The sequence below is a fragment of the Carassius gibelio genome, chromosome B11 (genome assembly GCF_023724105.1).
Source record: "Carassius gibelio isolate Cgi1373 ecotype wild population from Czech Republic chromosome B11, carGib1.2-hapl.c, whole genome shotgun sequence".
Taxonomy (NCBI): domain Eukaryota; kingdom Metazoa; phylum Chordata; class Actinopteri; order Cypriniformes; family Cyprinidae; genus Carassius; species Carassius gibelio.
This window is the reverse complement of record NC_068406.1, coordinates 19,264,831-19,290,496: the sequence shown is the minus strand read 5'-3', so window position 1 is coordinate 19,290,496 and position 25,666 is coordinate 19,264,831. Positions and strand designations below refer to the sequence as shown.

Below are 25,666 nucleotides of genomic sequence, written 5' to 3'. Positions count from 1 at the left end.
TATGACTATGGACATAAGTGACAGAGGTGAAGAAAAATAGAGTGTAATTGAATTGGGACTTACGTTATTTAAAAACACAAACATTTGCAATGAAATATTAATGGAATGGTTTATCGTGACAGTATTGACATTGATAACAATAATTCTATGACTCGATACTGATACAGATACAGGAAAACAAACACAAAAAATATATGACATGATATTATATATGTAAATTATAATATAACAACATTATGTATTACACATAATAGTAGAGAAAACTGCTGTTACTGCATGTCACATCTGCAAATGTATTATGAATAATATATTTGTGATAGCTATAACTTCATAAATATATAGACACTATAAACAGCGTTTCGGAAAATATGACACGGTAGGCAGATTGAACCAGAATAACAAGGATTTATGTGGGATGAGTCCTTATGCTAGGCTAAGTTACAACACAAACCAGCACTTCTGGCAAACAGGTTACGCAAGAGTGTAGGAAACAAATTCCTATCTTTTTAAACAGCAAGTCTGAAACATAACAAATACAAAACTACTCTGTAAATCTTTAAGGCTGATGATTTATGGCCCAGGCCCAGTACAGTGATTCTGAAGATGTTTTCAATGAATCGCGTTACAATCAACTAGTTTCACATGCTGATTGTAGCCATTTATAAAGTCTAGGCGAGATTATTGATACATGTCCAAACTTTTATGCATTTATTTATCGCAGCATTTGGAAGATATATAACACGAGAGGCGTTAAATAAAAAGCATCTTAGGTTTGTAGATATTGTTTTTGTTTAAATGACGGACTTTAGGACCTGGTGACGGACGCAATGAGGATTCCCTTCAAAAGGCCGAAGGGAAATAGTGCGCATGCGCACACGTTACATTCGCTCCATCTGTAGTTGAGAGCAGGCAGAACAGGATGAAATGTATCAAAACAGACGTCAACGCTGTACCTGTTTAAAGGAGCCGTGAACCAAGAGGAAGCGTTCACCGACAATTCAGGAATTCTACGTAGAAGTGTTTTTGACAAAAAAAAATACTATTTTGGAAACTGCTTAATACTTAAAGAAGTGTAGTTAAAGAGGTTTATAAAATTAAAACACAAGCAGATGAGCGCAACCAAGAGGATTAAAGGCAAACATGTTAAGAAAATGAGGAAAACAATACAGGCTAATTAGAGAAGAGCTCGGAGTGGGAATTTCATTCGGTGAACAGCCGGACAATGGCTTGAGTTTGTTTTTCTTTCTTTTTTTGGGCTGCGAAGAAGCCGCATTCATGACCGAGGAGACGGAAAATAAACTTTACCGCGTGTGCGTGGAATATTTCATTCTATGAAACTATTGCGTTTTCTTGTCTGTCGGTGGAACCACCTGTTTCTAGACGGATTTTATTGATTCATCATGTCCAAAGTGGTACAGAAAAAGAATCACTGGACCACCAAAGTTAACGAGTGCTCGATCTGTAAGGACGCCCGCGGCGAGCTGAACGTGCAGCTCCTCGGCGGAGCGGAGAATGGGGAGTTCGCCTACATCGGACCCGTTAACGGGAATGCCGTACAGTACAGACATGGGAAAGTGTCCGAGGGGGAATTACTGCTGGAAGTGGAGACCCTCTCTGTCTCTGGTTTGCCGCTGTATGATGTGCTGACAGTGATCAAGAACTGCAAGGGACCTATAAGGTTGAAAACTGTGAGGCAAGGTAAGAAGAGTGCTCTAATCTCACTTTTCTTTTTCCCATGTGATGTATTTCCTGTAAACAAATTAATAAGGAATTGTTTCCCCACGTAACAGCTACGCCTGAAAATAATGCATAATGCTTGGACAAGTAGTTATAGGCCTATTATTTATTTAGCGTACTTTTTGTATATTTTTTAATGAAATAATTAATTGAACACATAAAGTAGGCCTAGTGATTTTTAACTGTCTGTTAACTGAAATGCTGATTTTTATTTATTCCATTAATTTATTTAATAATATTTGTTTTAATTATAAATGCTTTCCTTAACATCATTAGACTACAAAAATAATGGGCAACATTTATTTATTTGTTGTGTGTATGTTTGTGTGTGTGTGTGTGTGTATGTATGTATGTATATATATATATATATATATATATATATATATATATATATATACACGTATGTATGCATACATACGTAAATACATTATATATATATATATATATATATATATATATATATTTAGTAATTTTTTTGTAGTTGCATGAATGTCAAATTTCACAGACAAGACCACATTTTCATGGGTCAGTTCACAGGAGATGGGTTGTGCATCCCTGAAAAAAGAGCCCCAGCAGCAGTACTTTTATATTTTTATATCATTACAGTAATGAATTTTTGAAAATTTACTTTCATCTTTTTTCCTGATGTCATGTAATGAGTTGATGAGTAATGAGTGAATGGATCTCTGTTCTTAAGCATTGTGAGAACTAATCTGCCTTTAGGTTGAGTCAAGTTGAAATAAGTGCAACTTGACAAAATCCATTTCACGGAAGGTCAGATATGCTGAAGACCCTTTGTAGACACTCTTTGATAAATCTAAAGCACAACTTACTAAATAAAATCACATGTGAGACCATTCGTTGCATTTCTAAGCGCATTCGTCATTTATTTGACTTTATTCCTTTACGAGGAGTTGATGAGTGAGCTGTTATTCCCAGGTAAAGGCACTACAAGCTGTCCATTGTACTGAAGCTGTGGTGACTCCCCACAGGGCTCTGCCTCATCACATGGTTTGAGTTATGCTTCTCTCCCCGCTCTGTATGCTTCTGCCTGTTTCACCAAATGACTTCAGACAATATCAGGAAACCAGCCAATCAACTCGGACTGCATTCCCAGAGCACTACTGGGCCCAGCTCCAGCTCTCTCTCGCTCTCATACACACTTCATATACATTCTGGTGTTGAGTTTCACCGTTTATAATCTATCATGCTGTCTGGGAATTTTTAGTTGTAACCAGCCTTAATTATGAAAATGTTTTTGGCAACAAATGCCATCTGTGTCTCTGAGTTTGTGAACAAAGTCTTAATTTTTGTCGTCTTGAACAAGCTGCTGATCTCAAACTCCCCATGCTTTAGACTTGTAAGATGAATTATTGATATGAAATGCATTAAGCTGAGCTTGAAATGCATTTCTCATGGTTCAAGAGTCTGTATGCTCTTTTTCATACAAGAACCTGTGGTTCTTCACATCATGGCCTTTTTCATTAGTGTGGGCCATATTATATATAATAATATATAATAATGAGCACACAGCCCGTCCATAACCTTCGGCACAGTTAATACAGAGCACAACAAATTCACTCATTAATCTTCATTGATTTTTACATTAAGACTCTCAGTCCTGTGGTGACCCTACTAACAGTCTGTGCCCTGGCAGCTCTCTCTGGAGGTAATGTGTAATAGGAATACCTTTCAACGCTGTTGTATTGATTGATGGAATAAGCCTCTTACTCTTCAGCTGAGAAAAAAAAGTGTTATTGGTGATGTCAGCAGAGTTGTGGCTCTTAGAGCTGAAAGTTTCATGGGATGGCAGTTTTGAGGAAAATTCATGGGGCAGTCACATGACACTCATTATTTTGTTTAATCTATTAATTTACTAAAAATGCAATTTGCGTATACAAAGACATGAATATGTCTTCTATGAAGAACATTTTTTAAACTTCTGAGTTAAAATATTTGACCTTTTCACTTTTTTTCACCGAATTCATCAAGTGTAGTGTTACAGTACATCACTTACTCACTAATGGATCCTCTGCATTGAATGGGTGCCGTAATGAGAGTACAAACAGCTGATTAAAACATTACAGTATTCCACACGACTCTTGTCCATCAATCAATGTATTGCAATGTGCAAAGCTGTGGGTTTGTACTAAACCAATAAATTAAGATGTTTTTGATGAGCTCTCTATCTATAATTTAGTTTTCTAGAGTGAAAATTAGTCTTGTCTGAATTAGGAGAGAGATGTGCACACATTAAGCACAGTTTACAAGTGAAAACAGTTATTTTAAAGACATATGTCTGCTGGTTTTTAATGTGAGAGGGCAATTGAAGATGGACTTTTCAACTGGAGGAAGTCTTATTTTTTTCATATTTTGGCCAGAAGTGATAGATGAGTGCCTTGTGGATTATTGTAATGTTTTTAGCACATTGTTTGGACTCTTATACTGATGGCACCCATTCACTGCAGAGGATCCATCGGTGAACAAGTGATGAACAAACAAACTCCTCTACATCTTTCCCAGACTGTATGTTCACTTGATATCATGATGCATTTCACAACAGGACAATTTATCCTGTATCAGATTACTCTAAACAAATGCTGATCCTAGATCAGTTTCCCACTCTGAGCTGCTTTCTGAAAAGGGTAGAATGACACACTGCTCGACATCTCTCTCTGTCTGGGTGCTTCTGTGTGGGATTTGACATCGGGCTGGATTAGGCTATGCCTGGGGAGAAAATGCATGTGTGTATTTCTGCATGTCCACAGCCTCGGTTTGCACAGGGATAATGCTTATCTACCCTAAACCAATAAAAAAGGGGACTATGAAATGCCATTAAGCCATTGGTCAGGGGTTGCCATGAAGTTATTTAGTATCTGGATCACATCAGGCTGACGAGGCTGTGCCCTTACTTTTGCTTGTTTGCATAGTCAAATTTCAGCCCTGCTGCATTTCACATTGTATATCAAACACCATTCCATTTCATATATACATATATTTTTTTTATATGGCCGTCTGATAGATTTACTGCGGTGTAAATTAGTTGCCGGGGTGGGGGGGTGGTTGACTCAGTGGGTAGAATTCATGTGGAAGTGTTTATTTCCTTTTCCTGAGTTCGGTTTAAACATCTGTGTTGTTCAGGAGAAAGAGAGGAACACAGTCTGCTTCCTATCACGGTTGGTGAGTCAGGACGACTTAAAACAATGAGGAAAGCTACCCGTTCTTTCAGTGCTCCAAAAAAGGGAACACCAATAAAGGAGTGAATGAATGAACAGATGATCTCAACCGCATGTTTTTGCATCCACCTGTGGTTATGCAAGAGAGATTTGTGTACACTCCGGTGTAACTTTTTAGGATGTAACACATAATACTTTTAATGTGTATGAGACTTTTAATTTCCCTCAATAAATAATGTTTTTATTAAACGCACTGTTCTAAAAAGTATTGGAGTCACAAAATAAATAATGGTTTATTCATTTAATACCAATGCTACCAGCAAGCAAGCATGTATCTGTGTTGGACAGTGGGTGACCTTTAAGTCAAAAAGGTCGAGAACCACAGATTAAGCTTAAGCAAATTGTGAATCAATTGCTGGCTGTAAAGATGTGTCTTTAGATGGTTTCTGAAGTTAGAGAGAGATCTAGCTGTTCTGATAGAGTTCAGATCATGCCTCTATTGAGGAATGATCATTTAATCTCAAGAAAGTGGTCACTCACAGACCACAACCTAGAGATACCAGGATTAAGGAGTTTTACTGCAACAAAACCAGACCTTTTCTGTCTAAGCTTGATATTGTGGAGCACAAATATTTATGACTGATTTTTTTCTTTTTGTGATGTGGTCAGTTAAGTTCATTGACCTGGATGCCATTATCACCGAAAGTTAAAAATACTCAAACCCCTGAACTCTGTACCTTTCATTGGTTATCTTAAGCTTGACACAGAACACATAAAAAAAACAACAACAAGAAAAAAACAACAACAAGTGGGCAAGTGGTTTGACAAAGGGTAATAATAGAGGTTTTTATATAAATCAACAGGTCCTTCTGCTCACTCAAACATTGACATGCATGTTTCTTATAAATGTTCCACCTCAGAGTAAAAAAAGTAAAATAATTTCACAGAATTCTGACTACTTCAAACAAATGTGACTACTTTTTATAATCGCAGCAGACTTTATATTTTACAATTGTAATGTTTTTTCCCCCCATCAATTCTGTATATTTTTATATTTCATATATGACCTTGTACTTCACCTTAACAACTTTAATTCTTATTTTAAACTTTAATCGGACAATTAACGGTTTAATTTTTCACTCTGAGGCAGAAATGTGTTTTTTTAGTTTCCTTCCTGTTTTAAGACTGTGGAAGGGTTGGAGATTTATAGTGATTGCTTCCATTCAAGCCCAGGTTGCCGAAGAGATGAGCAAACGTTCAGCTGAATGTCAGATACTCAGGGCTGGTGTGTGTTCAGTGATGTGTCAACAGCTCACCGGTCTCAATAGAGGTTTCTAGGAAGGCTCGGGTGGCTCTTAGATAAAACTCCTTTGTCTTTGTTTTGCTGGTCACATTTAGCAAGATCTCACTTGTAAATACTCAAACATAAATACAGTTTTTTTTTTACGGTTTAACTTTTTTGTTGTTTATGTTTCCGGGCCAGTTTTCCATTCGTAAGTCTTTTATTAGGCACAGTCAGTCTGTTGATTGTCAACCAGTCACACATGAACTGAAAGGATGTGAAAGATTTGCGATTTCTGAATCAGCAGATGCTTTGAAAGGCAAACAAGCCTGTGGTGAGTGATGGCTGTTAGAACATTGCGCTTCTGCTGTATGGCTGAATAAATCAGCATCTGTCAGTTGTGAATCCCTGATTCAGTTTCAAAAGTTGTGCATGGGTTTCGTCAGTTTATATTAGGCAGATTGATAGCTGAAATCTGGTCTATATTGCTGTCATTAAGACACATGGAACTCTTGGATGTTAAGAATGAGAATTGTGCAAATTAAATGATTATGATACAGATTCATATTCAGTGAATGGTTCTTTTTTTCTGATTTTGTGGAAGAAAGAATGCTTAATAGTTTGTATAACATTCCCAAAGTATTGATTCTAAGCATTGCTCTGGGTCACAAACTTCGACATTGATGAAACTTGGAAAAAACCTGGAGAATATCTCCTTCAGATAATATTATACTAAGTGACATCTGTGGAGAGAGACAAAGGTTAGCACAGAAAAACATGATTTGATAGTTCCTCCTGCAGGGAGAAACGCTGCAGAAACATAGTTGGGTGCATCAGATGTTCTGATCAGCCATGCATATCCTCAGCTTTGCTGTTGTTGCCCTCTTTTCCCAATGATTTTCAGAGCAGTCTCTCAAACAAGCACTAAATTAAACTTAACCTCGGGATAATCCTGGCCTTTTTCCGAATCGTGAGCAGTTACTTATATTATAGAGGACACCGATTAGCAGTTTGTGGTTCATATATACAAAATCTGCATTTTCTTTATCTGGCTGAGAATTTCAAGGAATGATTTCTTAATTCTGTAGAAAACACTATCGTTGGGAATATTGGGGGAAAATACTGTTGCTTGACATTTACTGTAAATGTTCTTGTAGTGCACACGGCTTATTTAATTTTGTAGCATTCAAGCCATATTGACTATGGAAACCGTTCGATTTGATTGTCTGGATTACGTTGGGAAAGCAGTGTTCCGGCTGGACCTCTTCGAACTCTAATTGAATACCCCGGTTATATTCGGTTGGATTATGCTTCATCATCCCAGGGTCTCTGGAGATGTTGCCGTGTGTCCAGCATGATGTGTTTTTCCAGCACAGTTCTGCTCAGCCGAAGCCCAAGGGTCTGAATACCTCACAGATCTCATTAAAGAAGAGGCCTTTTCTTTTTCCGTCTCTGCTCGTATGGCCTTATTATGAAAAGAGAAATGGCAAGAAAAGGAGTAGGGGTGTCTCGCAGAGCGTTTTGAGGGGGTCAGACTAGTTCAGGAGGATTTAGACAGGCTTTTATTGTCAACAAAAGCAGACAGGCTACACATTGCCACCCCTGGGCATCCTCCTTTGGTGCCTTCTTTTTTCTGCTTTTCATCGAAGAAAGCCATGCTCGATCTAATCACCATGCTCCTGCTCTTTTCAAGTACTTTTCATTCCAAAATGCATCATCCCAGAGATTTAAAATGTAAATTCATGCATGTCTGTGTTAAAGTTGAAGTACTAAAATGACTAAAACTGATATTAAAATAAAGTCAAAAAGAAACTAAACTAAAATAGTCACTAAAATTAAAATGAAAACCAAGAAATACGAAAGCTAATTCCAAATTTGACTAGATAGGATGTCAATAATACAAAGAAGCATTGGTGTCTAAATATTTTGGCATGGACCTTGTTTGAAAAGGAATTTAGTTCAGAGACGGACTAATGTTTCAGCAGGAGGTACTTAAACACCCACCCAAACACATGTACACCCACCCGTGGAAGGATGCACCCCACTTTCGAAAGGGAAAACGAATCAAGCAATTCAATTTAATAACCATGTGTTAGTATTTACAGAAGGAAGTCAGAATCTCTCCCACAACAAACCCTCCTGGAACATTCCGTCTCTGATATAAATAACTTTTTCTGCACATTTCAGTTATTAAATCAAAGAAATCCAGCACTGTGATCTCTTGGTTTGCTGCTTGTCAGTTATTCTGGTTTTAATTCATTTCTCGCACACTAACGTGCTGTTCTTGCTTTCTAAACGAATCAAGTCTTCAGTCTGAACGGCTAAAAGCTCCAGCTGCAAAATAACACTTGTGGTTCTGAATGTAATGATGACTGAAGCGTGTTGATGGGTAAACCATCGCAATGCCTTTTGTTAGCATGTTTACGGTGGGACGGGGGTGTGTTATGTGAGGTGAGGCTTCCATATTTTTACAGTAGGATCAATCCTGACAGCGAGGGCCACTGTACGCGACATCTGCTGTCATTACTTCCCATCTTTGTTGTCTATGAAATGAGGGACGTGTGCGGGGGACGTGTGCGATCTTGTACTAATGTTGGATTCTGTGCAGGTTTTTTTTTGTGTGTGTCTTATATTGCTGTGTGTGTTTGAGAAAGAGTCATCCATCTCATCAACACCTTTTTAATTGCTTTCTTTCACTGTGCATTGTCATTAATTAGTCTTCACATGCTTTTCTGTTGTGTCTCTAGCTGTCTTTCTCGCCATGGTTACCCAAGTCATGGTGCTGTGGTGTTTATGTGACAGTGTGAGCACAGTTCCCTCCCAGTTGACAGGGTCAAATACTCACACACGCACACACATGCACAGATTGTCTGCTAAGATCCATCATATTCTGCCTGCAGTAAGCCAGCAGGGTTGTTTTTTTTTTCTCTTCATACTTATTGGACCAGTTTGTCCTATCTTGTATGTGTTATTTTAATTTTTGTTTTATTTCTTAAAGGTAATATTTAAATATCATAGTGATGGGATAAATCACAATGCAGTTGTTTTTACTGTTAATTTATTTATATAACAATGTATTAAACAATCATAAATTAAATTAAATTAAATTTTAAAAGATGCAAACTTTAGATTATTTAAATAAATTAGATTATATAAATTTTATTAAATTATTGCCACCAATTAGGACATAGAGTAGCACCCAATTTTACCGTGTTTCACTCTAGTGATGAAATAAGTCACAATGCAGTCCTTTTTACTATAAAATTATTTATTTATATATTTTGTTTTATTTATATTTCATGCAGTCTTATAGGTAAGATTATTCAAAGATTGTTTTAAAAAATATTACTGCCAATATGTCTACCAATTTTGACATACCTCCATGTTTCCACTCTGTTGAATTATATATTTTATCAATTAATTATTTTATAATTTTTATTTATTTTATTTTAACGTGTTTAGCAAGTTAGCGTAACAATTTTGTTTATAAACAAAAACTCACAACCATAAATGTGGTAAAACTCATAAATATGATTGTAAAATTCTGATTGGATATATAAATGTGGCAAGTTCTTAAGTAAACAAAGTAACAACACCTTTGCAAAATCAACTGTATAGCCAAATTGCTCTCAATCCTACTGCATTCTCACTTCTACTCTGTCCATCTCAAACTTCATGGCAGAGAAGCGTGAAGATGAGGGTGGTGCATTTAACGTTTGATGCTATTCTTAACCCTTTAATATATCGGAGTCAGTTTAAATTAAGCTATACAGCACTGCTTCACTGGCATGGCCTGTAATTGCACCAACAGCTTTAAAGGAGGCCATTCCTGGAGTCTGGTGGCCATTTTTTTTTCCAATCTGCACCTCTCTTGCTCTCTTTGGATAGTTGGGTGGGAATAATTTGTGCTAGGCTAAAGGTCTAAAGTTCCCTTGTGGTATTTCTTTCTGTCTGTTTTTCATTTAGCAAGGATTTTTCCTCTTTAGTAACATGCTTTAGACCTCTTCTCCTTCATTACAGAGAGAAGGAAAAGAAAGTTGTCTTCAGCACCTCTGAGAGGAAGGGAGGAAGAGGCATGACTAACCAATTCTCTCCATCTGTCGCTTTTTTGGGGTGGAAAGAAATAGTTCAGACTTTGAAGGTTTTTTTTGTCTTAGGTCATTGACAAAGACGGAGACAAATTGTGGTTCTTGGGAGTCGCTGGGATTAGGGAGGAGAAATTGGGAATTTTCTCACATTTTACACACTTTAGAGGTCATTCCAAACTAGGCTGACTTTCAAAATGAGTGTGTTTTAAATTTGACATTTTCACTAATCACTGGGTCAAGTGAGTTTTCTTGAAAGTAGAGAGATTCTAAATGAATCATTCATAACTACATTCTATGAACTGGTTGATCCAGTTCACAAATCCAATTGATTCAGCCCTTAAATGTTGTACCTTTCTTCACAGACAGCTGTTGTATGACTTCAGAAGACTTGTAAAGTATGGTTGTATGGATTTTTATAAAGCTCTTTCTGTCAATTTTGGAGCTCAAGGTGGTTATTATTAACTGTATTGTATTTTGGTTTTGGAATGACATGAATATTCATTTTTGAGTAAACTATCCCTTTCGTCTTATGAAGGCTCTCTGCTGCTCATATCGAACCTCTCTCAGCATATTTAGTTTGGTGATGTTTACCTTGAATTCATCTCATGTTACATTGGTGGGCTGCACTACACACACACACACACACACACACACACACAAACAAACAGACTCTTTCCTACATTACCTAATTGAATAAGTCCTGTTGCCAGGTATTGCAATTAGATCTTTCTGTGGAGTGCATTGTCCTCATTTGAAAAGTGCAGACTGCAGCATCTCTCCTTCACTCTTTCATTTCAGCCCTTCATTTTCTCTGTCCCCATCGCATAGCTTTTTTTAAACTTCTTTATTTTCCTCTATCTTTAGCCTTCCTTTGCCTCTTGTTCACTGACATCCCCCTTTTCATTGAGTAAACATGTGGGTTGACGCATCACCGGGTCTGTTCAATACATTCAGAAAGGCCTCTGCTGGAGAAGTGGTTGAGTGGTTAACATTGGGCCTTGGTGCTCATATGGCAAATGCAGGTTTGAGTCCAACCTGCATTATGTTCAGGTTTCATTCTTGTAGTGGTGGTCTAGCAGTTATCACAGTTAGTATCACTAAAAAACTTTTATAGTTTTTATTATTTTAATATTTTTTTTGTTTTGCATATTTTTAGTTAAAGTTATGATTCTATACGGTCTTCATAAAATGTCTGCAAAATACTTCGGTTGAAATTCCTTAAAAATCATGTAAAACAACACCCCTTTTACCTTATCAAAACCAGCTTTGTTCACAGCGACCTGTTTCGGTGCATGTTTCTTTAAATGATAATGAGCTACTGCCCATGAAAATAACCTAAGATGTTGACATGGCATTAAATAAAAATATACTACTACTATTACAACGTAAAAAATGGCAGACTGCGTACAACTGGCTGAGTTTGGAAATATGCTAATACGGGACAGTCTTTCAGCAGCTGTGGGCAGGGCCGGAGCAGTATGACATCATACTTTTCAGAAAATCAAAAGGGCTTGATAATTGCAAACTTTTAAATGAAAAACCCTGTTAAAGTGAATTTTGCTTTCGATATCCCCTTTAACTTTAGTATTTGTTTTTTTTAGTTAATTTTTGCTGAAAAAACCCCTAAGTAAAGTTCAAGAGCTGAGGTGGGGGAAAATGTTTGGCATGAGCTGCATTCAATTTAATACTGTTTGCTGACTCAGATTCTGCAGCGCTTGTGAAACACAGATGCTGGGAAAGTTTTAAGTCCAGGCAGAGACAACATGATGAGCCCTTTCTGCTGTTTAGCCCTGACTGGTGTCACTTCCTCAGTATCATTTCCTGGTTCCTTTACTTCCTACCTTTGTGTGTCTCATCTTTTCCTCTTCACCTTTTGCCGTGCTTGTCCTATTTTAAGAAAACCGTTGTGTAGTTTGTTAGTTCCTTTGAGTCAACACCTAATTCTAAGGAGGACCAGGAGGCAGTTTGGTTTCTTAAAGCAAATAAATAAGAAATGGCTGACTAAAATATCCAGAGTGCCAGAGAATTCACATGACACCTGTTTACTTAACAGTCAGTGGAAGAGCTCTAGAATGTTCTGGTGAATGTTTACACGTCTCCATGCTCTCTGCCTGTACTGGAACGTCAGGAATCTGGCCTAACTGGTCTCTTCTGACATTATCTCTGTTTTTCTGTCCTTGCTTTGTCTGTTGTGTGTAATGGTTCACATATCTTATCTTGTACATGAAGCTGCTCTTTACAAAATGCCTTTGAAACACAAACTCTTTGCTAAGACATGGTGCTTCCATTTTTGAAAATACCTTTTGAATTCCACTGGCTCATCCTTTAATCTGAAGCCTTAAATGGAGGTAACAGGGAGTAGATAGTGACGTTGCACTGGCACTGAGTTGCACTGCTGTGGTTCGCATGCTTGATCCTGAATGCCAGAGATTACAGCACTGCTCCACTGGTTACTGTGGACTGACTGTATATGTAACACACCTGCTCTCTGGGCGGGACCTGTCAGACAGGTTGGGGTGAAACTGACAGATATCTTCATTCCACCTGTGAACAGGTGTAGAAAGAGTCTGGAAGAGAACCCTTGTTGTGTAAGTGCCATTATGACTGCTTAAATTCATCACATCCTTTGCTATGCACCATTTGAATGTTCTTTGTGGGTAAGATGACTATGTTGGATTAGATGAACTTTGACCTGAATATGAAGCTACATTTTTTTTTTATTTAATTTAATTTAATTTAATTTAATTTAATTTAATTTAATTTAATTTAATTTAATTTAATTTAATTGTTAGATAAAATATACGGAGATTGTCAGATTTTTGATATTGCCCTAAAATATGCAAGTTTGGAGTAATGGAGGTTTGGAGTCATTTTTCGGGTTGTTAAAAAAAATTGCGCTCTTTCAAAACCGTTGCATTCAATCCTTCGTTGGGTGTGCTGATTTAAATCTAGTTATGTCTCGTGTCACAAGCTCACTGATGCAGGTAGTGACAATTCTCTCTGGCAAATCTGTGATCGGCAGAGTTTACACGTCACGTTTTGATAACAGTACGGTTCACTTGAAATCTCCACCGAGGTGGTACCGAAAAAAGGTACTAGACACCAGGTACGTACTGACAGTGTTGAGGTAACGGATTACAAGTAACGTGAGTTACGTAATCAGATTACTTTTTTCAAGTAACTAGTAAAGATACGCATCACGTTAACTTTTCAAATAAGTAACCCCACTTTTTATTTATTGAAAGCTCTCATGTCCACATGTTGAGGGAAATCAGGAGTAAGATGTTACTTTAGTTCTAGAATAAATGTGAACATGCATTAATTCATCTCACTCACTCACACATGCGCACGGACGGACGTACACACACACACACACACACACACACACAAAAAAAGATTTCATTTTCCTCAAAACAATTAAAACAATTAAAAAGCAACTCAGAATATGACTCAAAGTTGCAATAATTAAATATGTTAAATAATACAAATATCCTTTATGTATTTAATTCCATTTCATTAACCAAATTTTTGCTGACATTTGATGGTCCAATTCAACTATACTAATAAGCAAAAATGACACAAGATAAACTAACATTACTATTACCATGCAGTGAAAAAGTCACTTCAGTCCTCATAATACGGTCAAGCATACTTCAAATCACTGAAATATTAATAAGAGCTTTTCTCTTATATTGGTGGGTGAGGCAGGTTCAGGACATTTGCATATTAACAATCCATAATATCCTGCAGAAAATAAATGATGAGATTTTTTTTTTTTTTCAATGATTCCTCCTAAGTGGTTATATAACAAAATTGCATTTCATTTCAAAATTGTTTCCAGAAGGTTCTGGATTGTAAAGGACAATGGCACCAGTTTCCCCTGTATTTTCCCTGTATGAACCCATCTGGAGGCTCAAATAATGATGTGAGGAGTGTATAGTCATCGGTCACATGACTTGAAGATTTATGGCCCACAAGAGGGTCTTAATGGACTCATACACTGATTGATGTCGAAAACAGCCTTTCCTTTTGTTATCTAGCCTTTGTCAGAAATTCATAATATTATATACGTCTCATGCAATAACACAGAATACAAAGCTTGTTTCACTGAAGATCAAATTACCTGCATTGAATACACTGTGTGTGCGCACTGGGTCTATATTAATCACAAATGTCTACTAGGGATGCATGATATGACCATAACTGTATTGACCAGTGCTGTTTTAATGTTTTGCACATTATTGGTATCAATATGATTAGGGTGAAAGATAGATACTGTTGACCGCTGGAGGCGGTTCCCATATTGTGCAGCAACCGCTGCTGTGAATCCAGTGGTGGACTGTAGACATCCAAACAGTGATGTCATGCCTTTCAAACACAAACAGCCCCTATTGTAAAACAGAGCTGGGAAGATTATATTATGTTAGACTTCCTTTCTCATATCTTAACCATGAATTTGTGGTGTTTTTAATTGTGTGCTTTGCTTTGTAAGCCATACAAGAATATTTTAATTATTATTTTGAGTGAGGCACTTTTGTGGGCAGGCACATTTTAATTAAATAAACTTACACCACTAGCATCCAAAAAATACAAAATGATATCCTACTATAAGATATGAGGTCACTGTCTTGACTGTTTTGACCTTTTAGTAGTATTTACTCAGTACAGATGATGCTTTGGATGGACTCCAGTAGCCGAACGCATGCAGTAGCTACACCCTTTTGAACCAGAGGAAGCCGTTCAGCCGCCCGCTGTGTGTTGTCCCGTCTCTGAAACAGAAGCAGGATGTGTGCAGTAAGCCTTCTCATCCCTTAGTTGCCACCCGGTCTGTCGGCTCTGTGAAGCATGAAGCAAATATGTGCCTGTGCAGTGAGCAGCGCAGGGCTGCTTTCCCTTGGAATAGCAGAGGCAGAAATGTTTAGTTTACCTGTGCCACTCTGGTTTCCTTGGGAGTTTCTTCTCCAAATGTCTGTGTGTTTGTTGACCTGAGTTCATGTCGAGCTGTTCTGTGCCTCACTAGAGCTGTGTTTGTTTTCATATGGTGACTCTGTAACAGGAACACAAGGCTCTTTTCCAGCCTCTGTCTGTAATGAGTCACAAGCCGCGGTCTGCCTGAAGACACTCATCTGTACAGAGGCTCTTCTTTCTTTTGAACTTTGACTCTTTCTTTCTTTCTTTCTTTCTTTCTTTCTTTGTCCATCATCATGCTTTATTTTTCTTTCACTTTGTTTCTTTGCACTTGTTTTTTCATGTTTTCCTTTTTTTATTTACATTCATATTTTCATTTTTTGCACTCACACTTTTTTCCGTGTTCTTTTTTGCACGTTCTTTCTTTTGCTTGCTTTCATGCTTTATTTTGCTCTTTTCTTTTGACTCACTTTTTCTTGAACTTCCTCTTTCTTGCTATCATTCAGTTTAACTTTCTCTTGTTTTTGTTTTTGCTCATTCGTTTTCTGCTTGTTTTTGTTCTCTGTGTTTTATATTTTTTTATGCTTTCTTTTTAATTTTTACCTTTCTTACACTTGTTCATGTGATTTTTTTTTTGTGTGTTTGTTTCTAGTATATTTACTTCTTTCGTTAGCTTATCCTTCTTTGCCTTTTACTAATTTCTTGCCTTTTCTTCTTATCTTTATTTTCAGCATTATTGTTTTATTTTTATTTTTTCACTTTTTTCCCCACACTTTCTTCACTCTTGCCACTCATGTATTTTAAATGTGTACTGTGGTGTAGAGTAACAGTAGAGTGACTCTTTGTTTTTACTATTGCCCATATGTCATATGCTTATTGGAAATGGATACTTTATGAGCAAGGAGGGGATGGCATCACTATTGCTTTTTGTGGTGTGTAATGTAATTGACGTGTCTGCATGAAATGCAGAGTGTGTGGGTGCGTTTGTGTAAAATGGGAGTGGGAGAGATCATTAAGCTGTCAGGGCCATGAGCAGAAGGCAGTAGATATTGCTGTAATTCACTGGGGTTGTGGATTGGTCTGCTCTGTAGGTTCCCAGTGGGAAAGCCCCTCAGCACATCGTGCAGCCTCTAGTTTGAGTCACTGTATGTGTGCATATGGGTGTGTATGGCAAGAAGTTGTGAGATTTCTGTTTGTGTTTAACAGAAAAAGTCCGTAATTGTTTTGTTTGGCACACTGCTGACATATCATATGCTATTCTCTTTCTATTATTTTGGGGTCTTTCATCACGGTGTTTGTGTCTGTTAAGTGAGTGTATTCTCCTTCTGGTGTGTTGGGGTGTTTCGTCATGTTGTGCGTGTGTATGAGAGTGTCAGCTGATATCGGTGAGCGTGCTGTGTGATGGATGCTCTGCATCCTCAGTACTGTCTTCTGCAGCTATTTGTCCGTATGTAAAAACTGTGACCCAGAACATCGCATTTTTTTATTTAATTTTTTGGAGCACCTTGATAAGTCCAACACAGAAACATTAGTTCAACCAATGGTGTGAGCTTGGGCAGGACTGTGTCTTTGGCCAATGGTAGAATCCACCCACCCCATATTTTTCTTACTATTGTTTGTGGTGCCAATAGTACACTAGACACCTTTTCCATTAAGACTAAAACACAACATAGCCACATTGCATTTTCTTTAAAGTGGAGTGAAAATTGCACATTTAATCTTTAACTCTTTCTTAGTGCTTTGGTTTTCTTGTCTTGGTCTGTCTCAGTTTGTCTCTCAAATGCCCAGTGAAAGAATACACGGGGAGCTGAAAAACAGGACAAAGTGAATTTTTTCAAGGATGTCATTTCCAAAAGTGGGTTAAAAAGAACTCATTAGTGGGCACAAACTGGCATCAGAACGGGCCTGTGCCAGATGGGCGCAAACACCCCTGCAGTCGGGACGGTGTGCTTGAGCTGGGCACCCACTGGGGGATTCTTACCCGCACACCTGTGCTTCCAACAGCAGTGTTAGGTTCATTCCTGAAATCAAATCTAATGTAGTTTTTTCCAACAACAAGCTCAATGAAAATGAGGCCTCTGAGAATTTCAGTTTCTTTTACTTTTGAAAAATGCTGTATTGAACTTAATCAAAGCCAGATTCTATAGATCACCACCTTAAATAACACACAAATGTGCATGCCCTGCTCCCTCCGGTTCCTCGTATGTAAAGCGCCTCTAATTAAGAGCAATATAAAATGCTTTGAATTCTAGACAAAGAAATTTCTTTGATCATCTGTGTATTGTCTCGTTCCTGCCTAATGAAGAAATAATTAAAAAGCGAACGGAAATACAATCGCTCAGAAAGGATAACAAGTTAGACATAGAGGAGAAGAGCGAAAAATGTTGCTGAAGGTATGCCAGAACTCTGCTTTTCAAAACTAATGATCTTCTAGCTGATCTCCTGTAGTCCATGCAGTCAGTGTTGACAGAAAGATTACACAAGTTTTGAGCAGCAGAAGTTATAGATCATACTTTTCTCCTCTGTTTGTATCTGTGCGTCTTGATTGGTTGTGATTTTAGTTAGATTTTAGTATTACACTTTGTGTGTTGTCATAAAAGTTAAGAAAAAGTCTTATACCTAGTCCGTGTGAACTCTCCTCTCTCAGTTCTTTTTGTTTTATGCAGATTCAGTCCAGAGTCTCTCTTTCAAATTAAATAGAAAAGTGGGACTATGGGAACTGAAGAGAATGGATTCATGTGAACCGATAGATTATGTGTGACAGTATCTTTATCTTCGTACACTGTGCTTCTCTTTCCACTGTCAATTGCTGGCAGATATTTTCCTTTATGATTTGCAAGGTATTTTTCCTTATTTATCGCCATTCCTTCTTATTAAGAGTCTAAATATCTGGCTTTTAGTAATCAAACGCTTCTCCTTTGTCAAGGAATGGGTTTAACTTCCATTTATGGGAAGTTATGGCTTTGTTGGTATTTTAGGTCAATCGTTGCTTGGAAAGCTCTTAGTAATATTTTAGGGGGAAGCCCTTAAGTCCTAAGCTAACTATAAAGAGCTTGATTCCAGTAACCTTTTAGTGTTAGATTAGTTTAAAGACAGAAATCGTCACAAAATGTCATTCACAACCCATTTTACTTCTGCGGTCTTATGTATTTCCAATTAACATGAGATGTTCAATAAGGGGAAAAAAAGTTAAATGAAACTGATTTTGAGATCGATGACATAAGCTTAAAAGGAAAGATGTTTTAGAAGTAGAGGTTGATAAATAATGTGCCTTAGTGAATCATGGACAATAAGACCTGGACTGTTCATAAAGAAAGTAAACTGGGTCAGTTTTGCTTTCATGTTGATTTTGAAATCATAAACAGGAGAGAATTATGGAAGCGTAATGAAGAATGAGTTTGGTTTGGTTGGTTTGGAGAGGGACTAAACCATGAAGTTGTTTGCGAGCTTTGATGTAGTGCTACAGTGTGAGAGAACGAAAGGCGAAAGAGAAACATGAACACGTCACATGCCACACATGTCAATGAACCTGCTACAGAGGAATGTGTGTGTGGTCTGATGTCATGATTCACAAATTCATTCTGTCGGTTTCTGGTCTGTCTGACTTGACCTCTACTCCCGGTTTCTGTCTGCGCTCCAGAGTTACAATACATCAACCTTTCATTTCGACTGACTCTTATCATTACATCACAGTTCTATCCTAATAATAACTCTCTGTCCAGTTTTATTTTCAAGCTCTTTGAAATATTCCGTAGTGGTTCAGCAGATTGACTTGTTCTTTTGTTCATATTTTCTTTGTGGTTCATGGTCGTCCAGAAATGCTTGTGTACTTACAGTCCTTACAGAATGATTAAAACCACTGAGACCGCTGGAGTTTGGTGAACATTGTTTGTTGATATTGTTCTGACATTTTGGAGGAGTGATGACATAACCCTGTACGTAGTTATCATCTGCATTGGAGTAAATGTAAGGTTCGCAGGTTTTGTCTCTTTTTTTTTTTTTTTGTCTCAAAAGAAAGCATAAAAAACAAACATTGAGCATGCACGCACAGCTCTGATTTTTTAAAATGACACCATGTTAGCCATTCAAAGCATATGGTGAGCTTACTATCAGTATGGTGAATTGTACAGACTGATGTCGATAAAGCTTATGCAAAACAGGATTCATAGTTCAAAGTTAGTCTGAGGATAGTGGACGGAGCTGAAAGAGCTAATTTTTGTGCTTTGGTTTGCCTCTGTGTGGATTTAGGGGTTTAAGTCAGAATTCATAATCATGCCATTGTCCAAGGACTGTAGCTGGTGGTATAAACAAAACATATTCCTAATGGCTTTTGGAGGGTCAAATATAGGGCGACCTGAAGGCATTGCAACTTAAAACTTAAAAACTACTTTTTGAGTTAAACATGATAGAGGAGCCATATCTGCTCCTATGTATTATTAAGATTGTAAAATGAGAGAAAAAAAATGCTGATTGAATATCTATACCCTTGTACTTGATACTGTTTAGACATTATCATTTGATGTGATGTTAGAGCAACTCTGGTTTGTAAAGGTATAAAATCAATAGTGGACATAAGCATTTTTTTGTTATGTGTGAAATATCAATTCATGTACTGATAAAACATTTTAAATGAAACAATTGTGAGATATTGATCAAATTAATTGCAGTTGATTGCATATATATATATATATATATATATATATATATATATATATATATATATATATATATATATATATATATATATATATATATATATATATATATATATTGTTGAGAAAAGCACCATAATAAAGATAATTCAAGACATGACATTATTGTGGCAGACAAGCAAAGCATTGAACAGAAAAAGTGGTTTTAGAAGTTAAAAGGTTACCCCATCCCGAAATGACAATTTTGTCATTAATCATATACTCCCATCTTGTTTTAAACCCGTAAAAGCTTAGTTCGCCTTCAGAACGCAATTAAAGATATTTTGGATGAAAACCAGGCTTGTGACTGTCCCATTGACTGCCGAGTAAATTACACAGTCAAGGTCCAGAAAAACATTGGCATAAAAGTCCATCTGCCATCAATGGTTTAACCGTAACGTTATGAAGCGACAAGAATACTTTTTGTACGCAAATAAAACAAAAATAATGACTTTATTCCACAATTCGTTACCTCTGTGTCTGCATCACCGTAGCTCAATGTTGGAAAACATCCGCTGTACGTAAGCAATGTACGCTTGTCTGTGTATTTTACTTGGCTTTCAATGGGACAGTCACAAGCCTCCTGGATTTTATCCAAAAAATCTTAAATTGTGTTCCGAAGACGAACAAAGCTTTTACAGGTTTGGAATGACATGGGGGTGATTTAATAAAAAAAATCATTTTGGGGTGGAGTATCCCTTTAATTTATTTATATTATTTGACAATAAGCATATCATTGACCTTCAGTCCATAGCAGTTTATTTTACATTTCAGTTTTTCATTCTGTCAGTCATGTTGACTAAATTCCTCATTACCAAATTTAAATATGGGTTAAGGGGCATGATTAATTATGCTAATTTTTTATAAAATAATATATCACACTAGATTAAAATGTTAGATTGGCACTCCTAATTAAAATTGTTATTAATATTAATGTTGTATTTGCATATTTCATTGCTTTGACATTTCATGATATTTTCAAAAAAAATAAATAAAAAATCTTCCAATAAAGATAGTCAGTGAACTTTTTATTCCCTCATTTGAGTGAAAATCCAAATGGGAAAAGTTACTGTGGCATTGCAGAGAAGAGTTTTGAGTGAGGCATACAGTTTTCCAGTTTCACTTGGGAAAATACACATTTTCTAATGTAATTTACCCCTGTTATGCCAAGCTGAATTCTCAGCAGTCATTACTTCATTCTTCAGTTTCACATGGTGCTTCAGAAATCACTTAAATATGCTGTATAATTAGCTAGAATAATTGCTAGTGATTATTCTGTTAACATCTATGTTGACAATAGTTGTGCTGCTTCATATTTTTGTGGAAAATGTGATACTTTTATGATACGTGCATGCATATGATATGAATAAAGTTATTAAACATCCGATTTCCATTCCTATTGCATCCTATTTTGACTGCATCTGCATCATGTATGATATTATGAGATCCTTAGTAATTCTTTGGCCTTTTAAATAATTGTACAGCAATAGATCCTCTAAATAAATCGTAAACCTTAATAGTGAAAGTGATTTAATGCAGCTGAACTGCCTCCTGCCCCAAAGAGGTGTAGACGGGGGGTAAGTGGCCTGTCCCAGCTGGGCTTGGGGAGAAAGACTGATGAAGCATCGCCGAATGGTTTATTTGTGTTTTGTAAAAATGATTAACATCCACTTACTTAGTGGAATAAATGATTGTAGGTGGAGAGGTTCAGGTTGTGGAGCTCTCTGATTGGCTGTTTGTTTGAGTTTGACAGATGAGGAGGCGGACCAGTGCGCTTATTTCTCTAAATCCTCCTGGGGGTCTCAGTCAGAGCTGGGTTTCGTCCCGCACTGCCCCACCTCCATAGGTCTGCCATCATTATGATACACTTCACAGGGACCGAAATTAGTGTTAATGATCTTAAAGGTGTCAAGGCACCTAACTGATCACCATGGCAGCGTTTGCATGGCTGGCAGTTGGTATCAGCACATGCAAGGTACAGACAAAAGACATCTCTGAATTTTGATGTCACTGTGCACAGTGAGCACAACAAATCAATTTGCACTCAGAACCCCTCTGTCATCTCTAAGGGATGAAGTCTTGTGGGCAGGGTTATTTGCATTTTGTAAGGGCTCCTGAAACCCCAAAAAGCAATTAGCGACAAATTTAGTCTGCAAATGTCAGGCCAGCTAATAGACCAGCCCGGACAACCTGCATCAGCCATCCTGGATGTTACATTGGCAATTAATGAGGCAGTTTTTAGCATTGAGTGCGTCTCTTAAGGGTGGACTGTGGACATCTGTCCAGTAGTAAGTCATTACTGTTGAAATCAGGAATGCCATGTGTGTGTTTTGAGTGTAGAAGGTCAAATGTGCTCATCTGAAGTTAACGTCTTTGCACTAAATAGTATGAAATTAGTCATTTGTTAAGGGTTTATACTCTGTTTAATAGGCACTTGAAAGAGGTGCCTAAGACCTCAGAAATTACCATCAGAAGGTTATACTAAATTTAGAGAGAAAAAAAAAATCTCTTTTACTTTCTTTTTCATAAACCGCATTCATTCTCAAATTTATTTGAAGTCTTTGCATCCTGTCAAATTTCTGGTGATTAAAACGTCACTTTTTTTCCCTCCTTTTCCCAAGATGCTCTTTGTTTGTGTGTGTGATTTCAGATTTAGATCAGGTTGTTTATTCAGACATTTCAGACACTTCCAGGACATGGCGCTGCAGCTGAAGATATTTTGAACAGTTATTTTAATGTTCCGTTTGCCAAGCTATTTGTTTTTTTTCTAATAGTGGAGAACGTCCTGGTCCATCTGTATTTGTATTTGGCTGTGGAGTCGGCTGGTAAACACACAGCAGATGACTTTGTTGGATATGTGGAATGTGTCCGGCTGAGATATTCCAAAGAATGTCCATCACAAGGTCTTCTGTCACTCTTGCTTGAACACACACAAAGAAACTCCATCTTTTGTGCCAGGTTTATGCTTGGAACAGAGAACAGGACTGTTAGCAAGACTCAAATGAACAGAGCAGCAGAGATGGAGGGATGTTCACGCTTGAATTCTTCCTCCATTTGTTTGCCCCCTTATTTCACATCAAGTGACATGAATCTCCACAGTCAGACATGTGATGTGCTCGCTGGAACAGACACAGACAGCAGAGCAGTGTGGGTTTGTGCTGAAGGCATTAGCACTTTATTTTGCTCATGTAATTGCTCATGCTGAGTATTTGCACAGAAACTGAAGTATGTGATGTGTTATGAGTGCTTAAAGCTGCAGTAGGTAATTTTTGTAAATATATATTTTTTTACATATTTGTTAAACCTGTCATTATGTCCTGATAGTAGAATATGAGACAGATAATCTGTGAAAAAAATCAAGCTCCTCTGGCTCCTCCCAGTGGTCCTATTGCCATCTGCAGTTACTGACCGCTCCCGGTAAGAAATTAACCAATCAGAGCTGCGGTCAGTAACTTTTTTATGTGTTCAAAATGTAGAAAAATGAATATAATAAGCGAGTACACCATGAATCCATTTTCCAAACCGTGTTTTTGGCTTGTCCTGAATCACTAGGGTGCAGCTAAAATAAGTGTTTATATTCGGACTATTTTAGATTGCTTCGGGGGTACCGCAGTGGAGTAACCCAGTACCTTTGTGATTCTTCATAGACATAAACAGAGAGAAGTATTTCCGGCTACGATGTTCTTCCGCAAGACGCAAGCAGTTCTGTTTATTAACCGCTAGAGCGTCAAAAGTTACCTACCGCAGCTTTAAGAATGAAGGACTGTGAATGTGTGTTTCTATCGGTCAAATCCTTTTAGAAAAAATAAACCATGTTTATTGTTTTAATCTCTATTAACAGATTGAATCAAATAATCCAAAATGCATGTTTAGGAGTAAGCTCTGTCCACTTGTAGAGTTTAGCGACACTGACTGAAGTTTGGGGTGGGTGCTATCAGTTTGTTCAACCGACGGCAGAAACGGTGTTTCGAGATGTTGTGTTTTAAGACGCTCCTTTTTGTGGTGCAGAAACTAAATTCTTCAATTAATATCTCTGACTAAACTTAAACTGTATCTTTAGACCATCCATCCCTAATGATTTGGTTTATTACTAAACTTTCATCTGTTCTTTAAATCCATCGCCCATGTTCAGGATTGCGTTTTGTTTCCTGACACAACTAAAACTCTTCTGTCTTTGTTAGAGATTCTGTCTGCCCACTCCCCAGTTGGTGCTTCCATTCAACATTTGGCATTGTGAGAGTTTAAAGCCACGTGGCTTAGTCAGCGCCGCTAATGGAGAGAGTTCACAGAGGACTGGGCCAGCCTTATCAGCTCTTGACCAGCGTCATGGCGTTAAGATCGTGCTGCTCCAGCTGTCTGACTGTGGGGATGTCTCTCCATGCATCTATCATTAATTACTCAGACTCAGGAACAAGGAAAGCTCCACATGCCTGCTGCGTGACCAATGGTTGGCCTTCTGTATCCTGCGTGAGCCGCACCAGGCACTAATTGTTGCTAGTGGGATGCTTTATCATCCGCACACATGGCTGGGGTTAACATTGACTATCACAGTTTGGAATAAGATCATTCTGAATAGACAGCACACTATCTGTGGTATTTTGTTATTTATACACCCACAAAATCCCTCTTTATGAATTCCCTTGACCTCTTGAATGCATTGCAACTTTAAGCTACACAATTTGTACCACTCAATATCCAGTTAAACCAGGAAGTTGAAGCACCATTGATTCCCTATTGCTCTCGATTTAAAGGTTTGACAGCTGATAGAAAAGACTTGCTGATTGAAATCTGTCCAGCATTCTGGATTATTACCTAAATTATGAGTCGCGTAGGAGGAAGAAGCATTTATCAAGCCATTAATGTTTGGTTTGGATACAGGAGAAGGTCAGACTCTCTGGGCACCAGTGCCAAGTCTGGAAATCTTCCTGTTGACTCAAGATAGCTTATCTTGACTGTACTGTTTCTCATTCAACGTCGAGGTTGATGATTTATAAATTAATACACATCAGGGACTTAGTATTTGAAACTTGATTTTTGGTTTTCAATCCACACACATGCCTGAACCTCTGCACATTGCAATATTATATATTGAGCTTAAACACTTTGATGATGCATAACCCAATCTGCATATAATTTCCATATGTATATTGCCACCAAGGCCTGTGATACTTACACATTTAATGGTATTAACAACTAGGAAAACAAATGTTATTGATAATTTCATCTATTCATAATCAGTTGTTTTAGATATAATCTAAGATATATTTAATATTTAAACATCTTTTACATTAACTAAATCTGTTCATGAGATATTGTAAATCAGGCCCCACATGTTGGTGGTCTTTTTTTTTTTAATTCAAAAAGTCCAGTTATTACAATATGGAACAGAAAAATACAGGATTATCAGATTTGCTATTGAAAATGCATTAGAAGTACAGTATGCAGTCTATTTTGATCTAGTATTAAATTAATCCACTTGTGGGTAGCGAATGGTTCAGTGCTAAGAATCTGACATAGGAGGAGAGTTTTTAGCTCCGTTTTTTCAACTGGAGCTTCATCGCTTTCTTCCACAAAAGCTTGAGTGGAAAATTCCTGTTCCAGAGTTTTACACAAAGCCAGAGCCTCTCGGTTCTCTTAATACCAGTGTTTGACACTTCATCACAAAGTTTTATTTTTCAGAATATGGAGTTTGAGTGGTGCAATCCAGAATATGTGTAGTCGATGAGCAGGAGAAGGAAATAAATGCACAAATGTAAATTCCCATGAATCAGTGTCAGGTGTGTT

The 25,666-nt window shown here is 37.4% G+C and overlaps 1 protein-coding gene across 14 annotated transcripts in view; it reads left to right on the top strand.

Annotated features, from left to right (window-relative positions):
• The first annotated feature begins 874 nt into the window (after positions 1 to 874).
• The window catches only part of LOC127967998 (membrane-associated guanylate kinase, WW and PDZ domain-containing protein 1), a 118,738-nt gene continuing 93,946 nt past the window's right edge, over positions 875 to 25,666 (top strand). For 7 of the 14 annotated variants that reach the window (XM_052568802.1, XM_052568799.1, XM_052568796.1 and 4 more), the window contains exon 1: positions 879 to 1,698. In XM_052568802.1, the coding sequence (XP_052424762.1) occupies positions 1,401 to 1,698 (298 nt within the window). In that variant the 5' untranslated portion in view covers positions 879 to 1,400. Of the gene's footprint in view, positions 1,699 to 25,666 lie in introns of all 14 variants that reach the window. The other 7 variants (XM_052568793.1, XM_052568794.1, XM_052568797.1 and 4 more) reach the window with 4 other exon arrangements.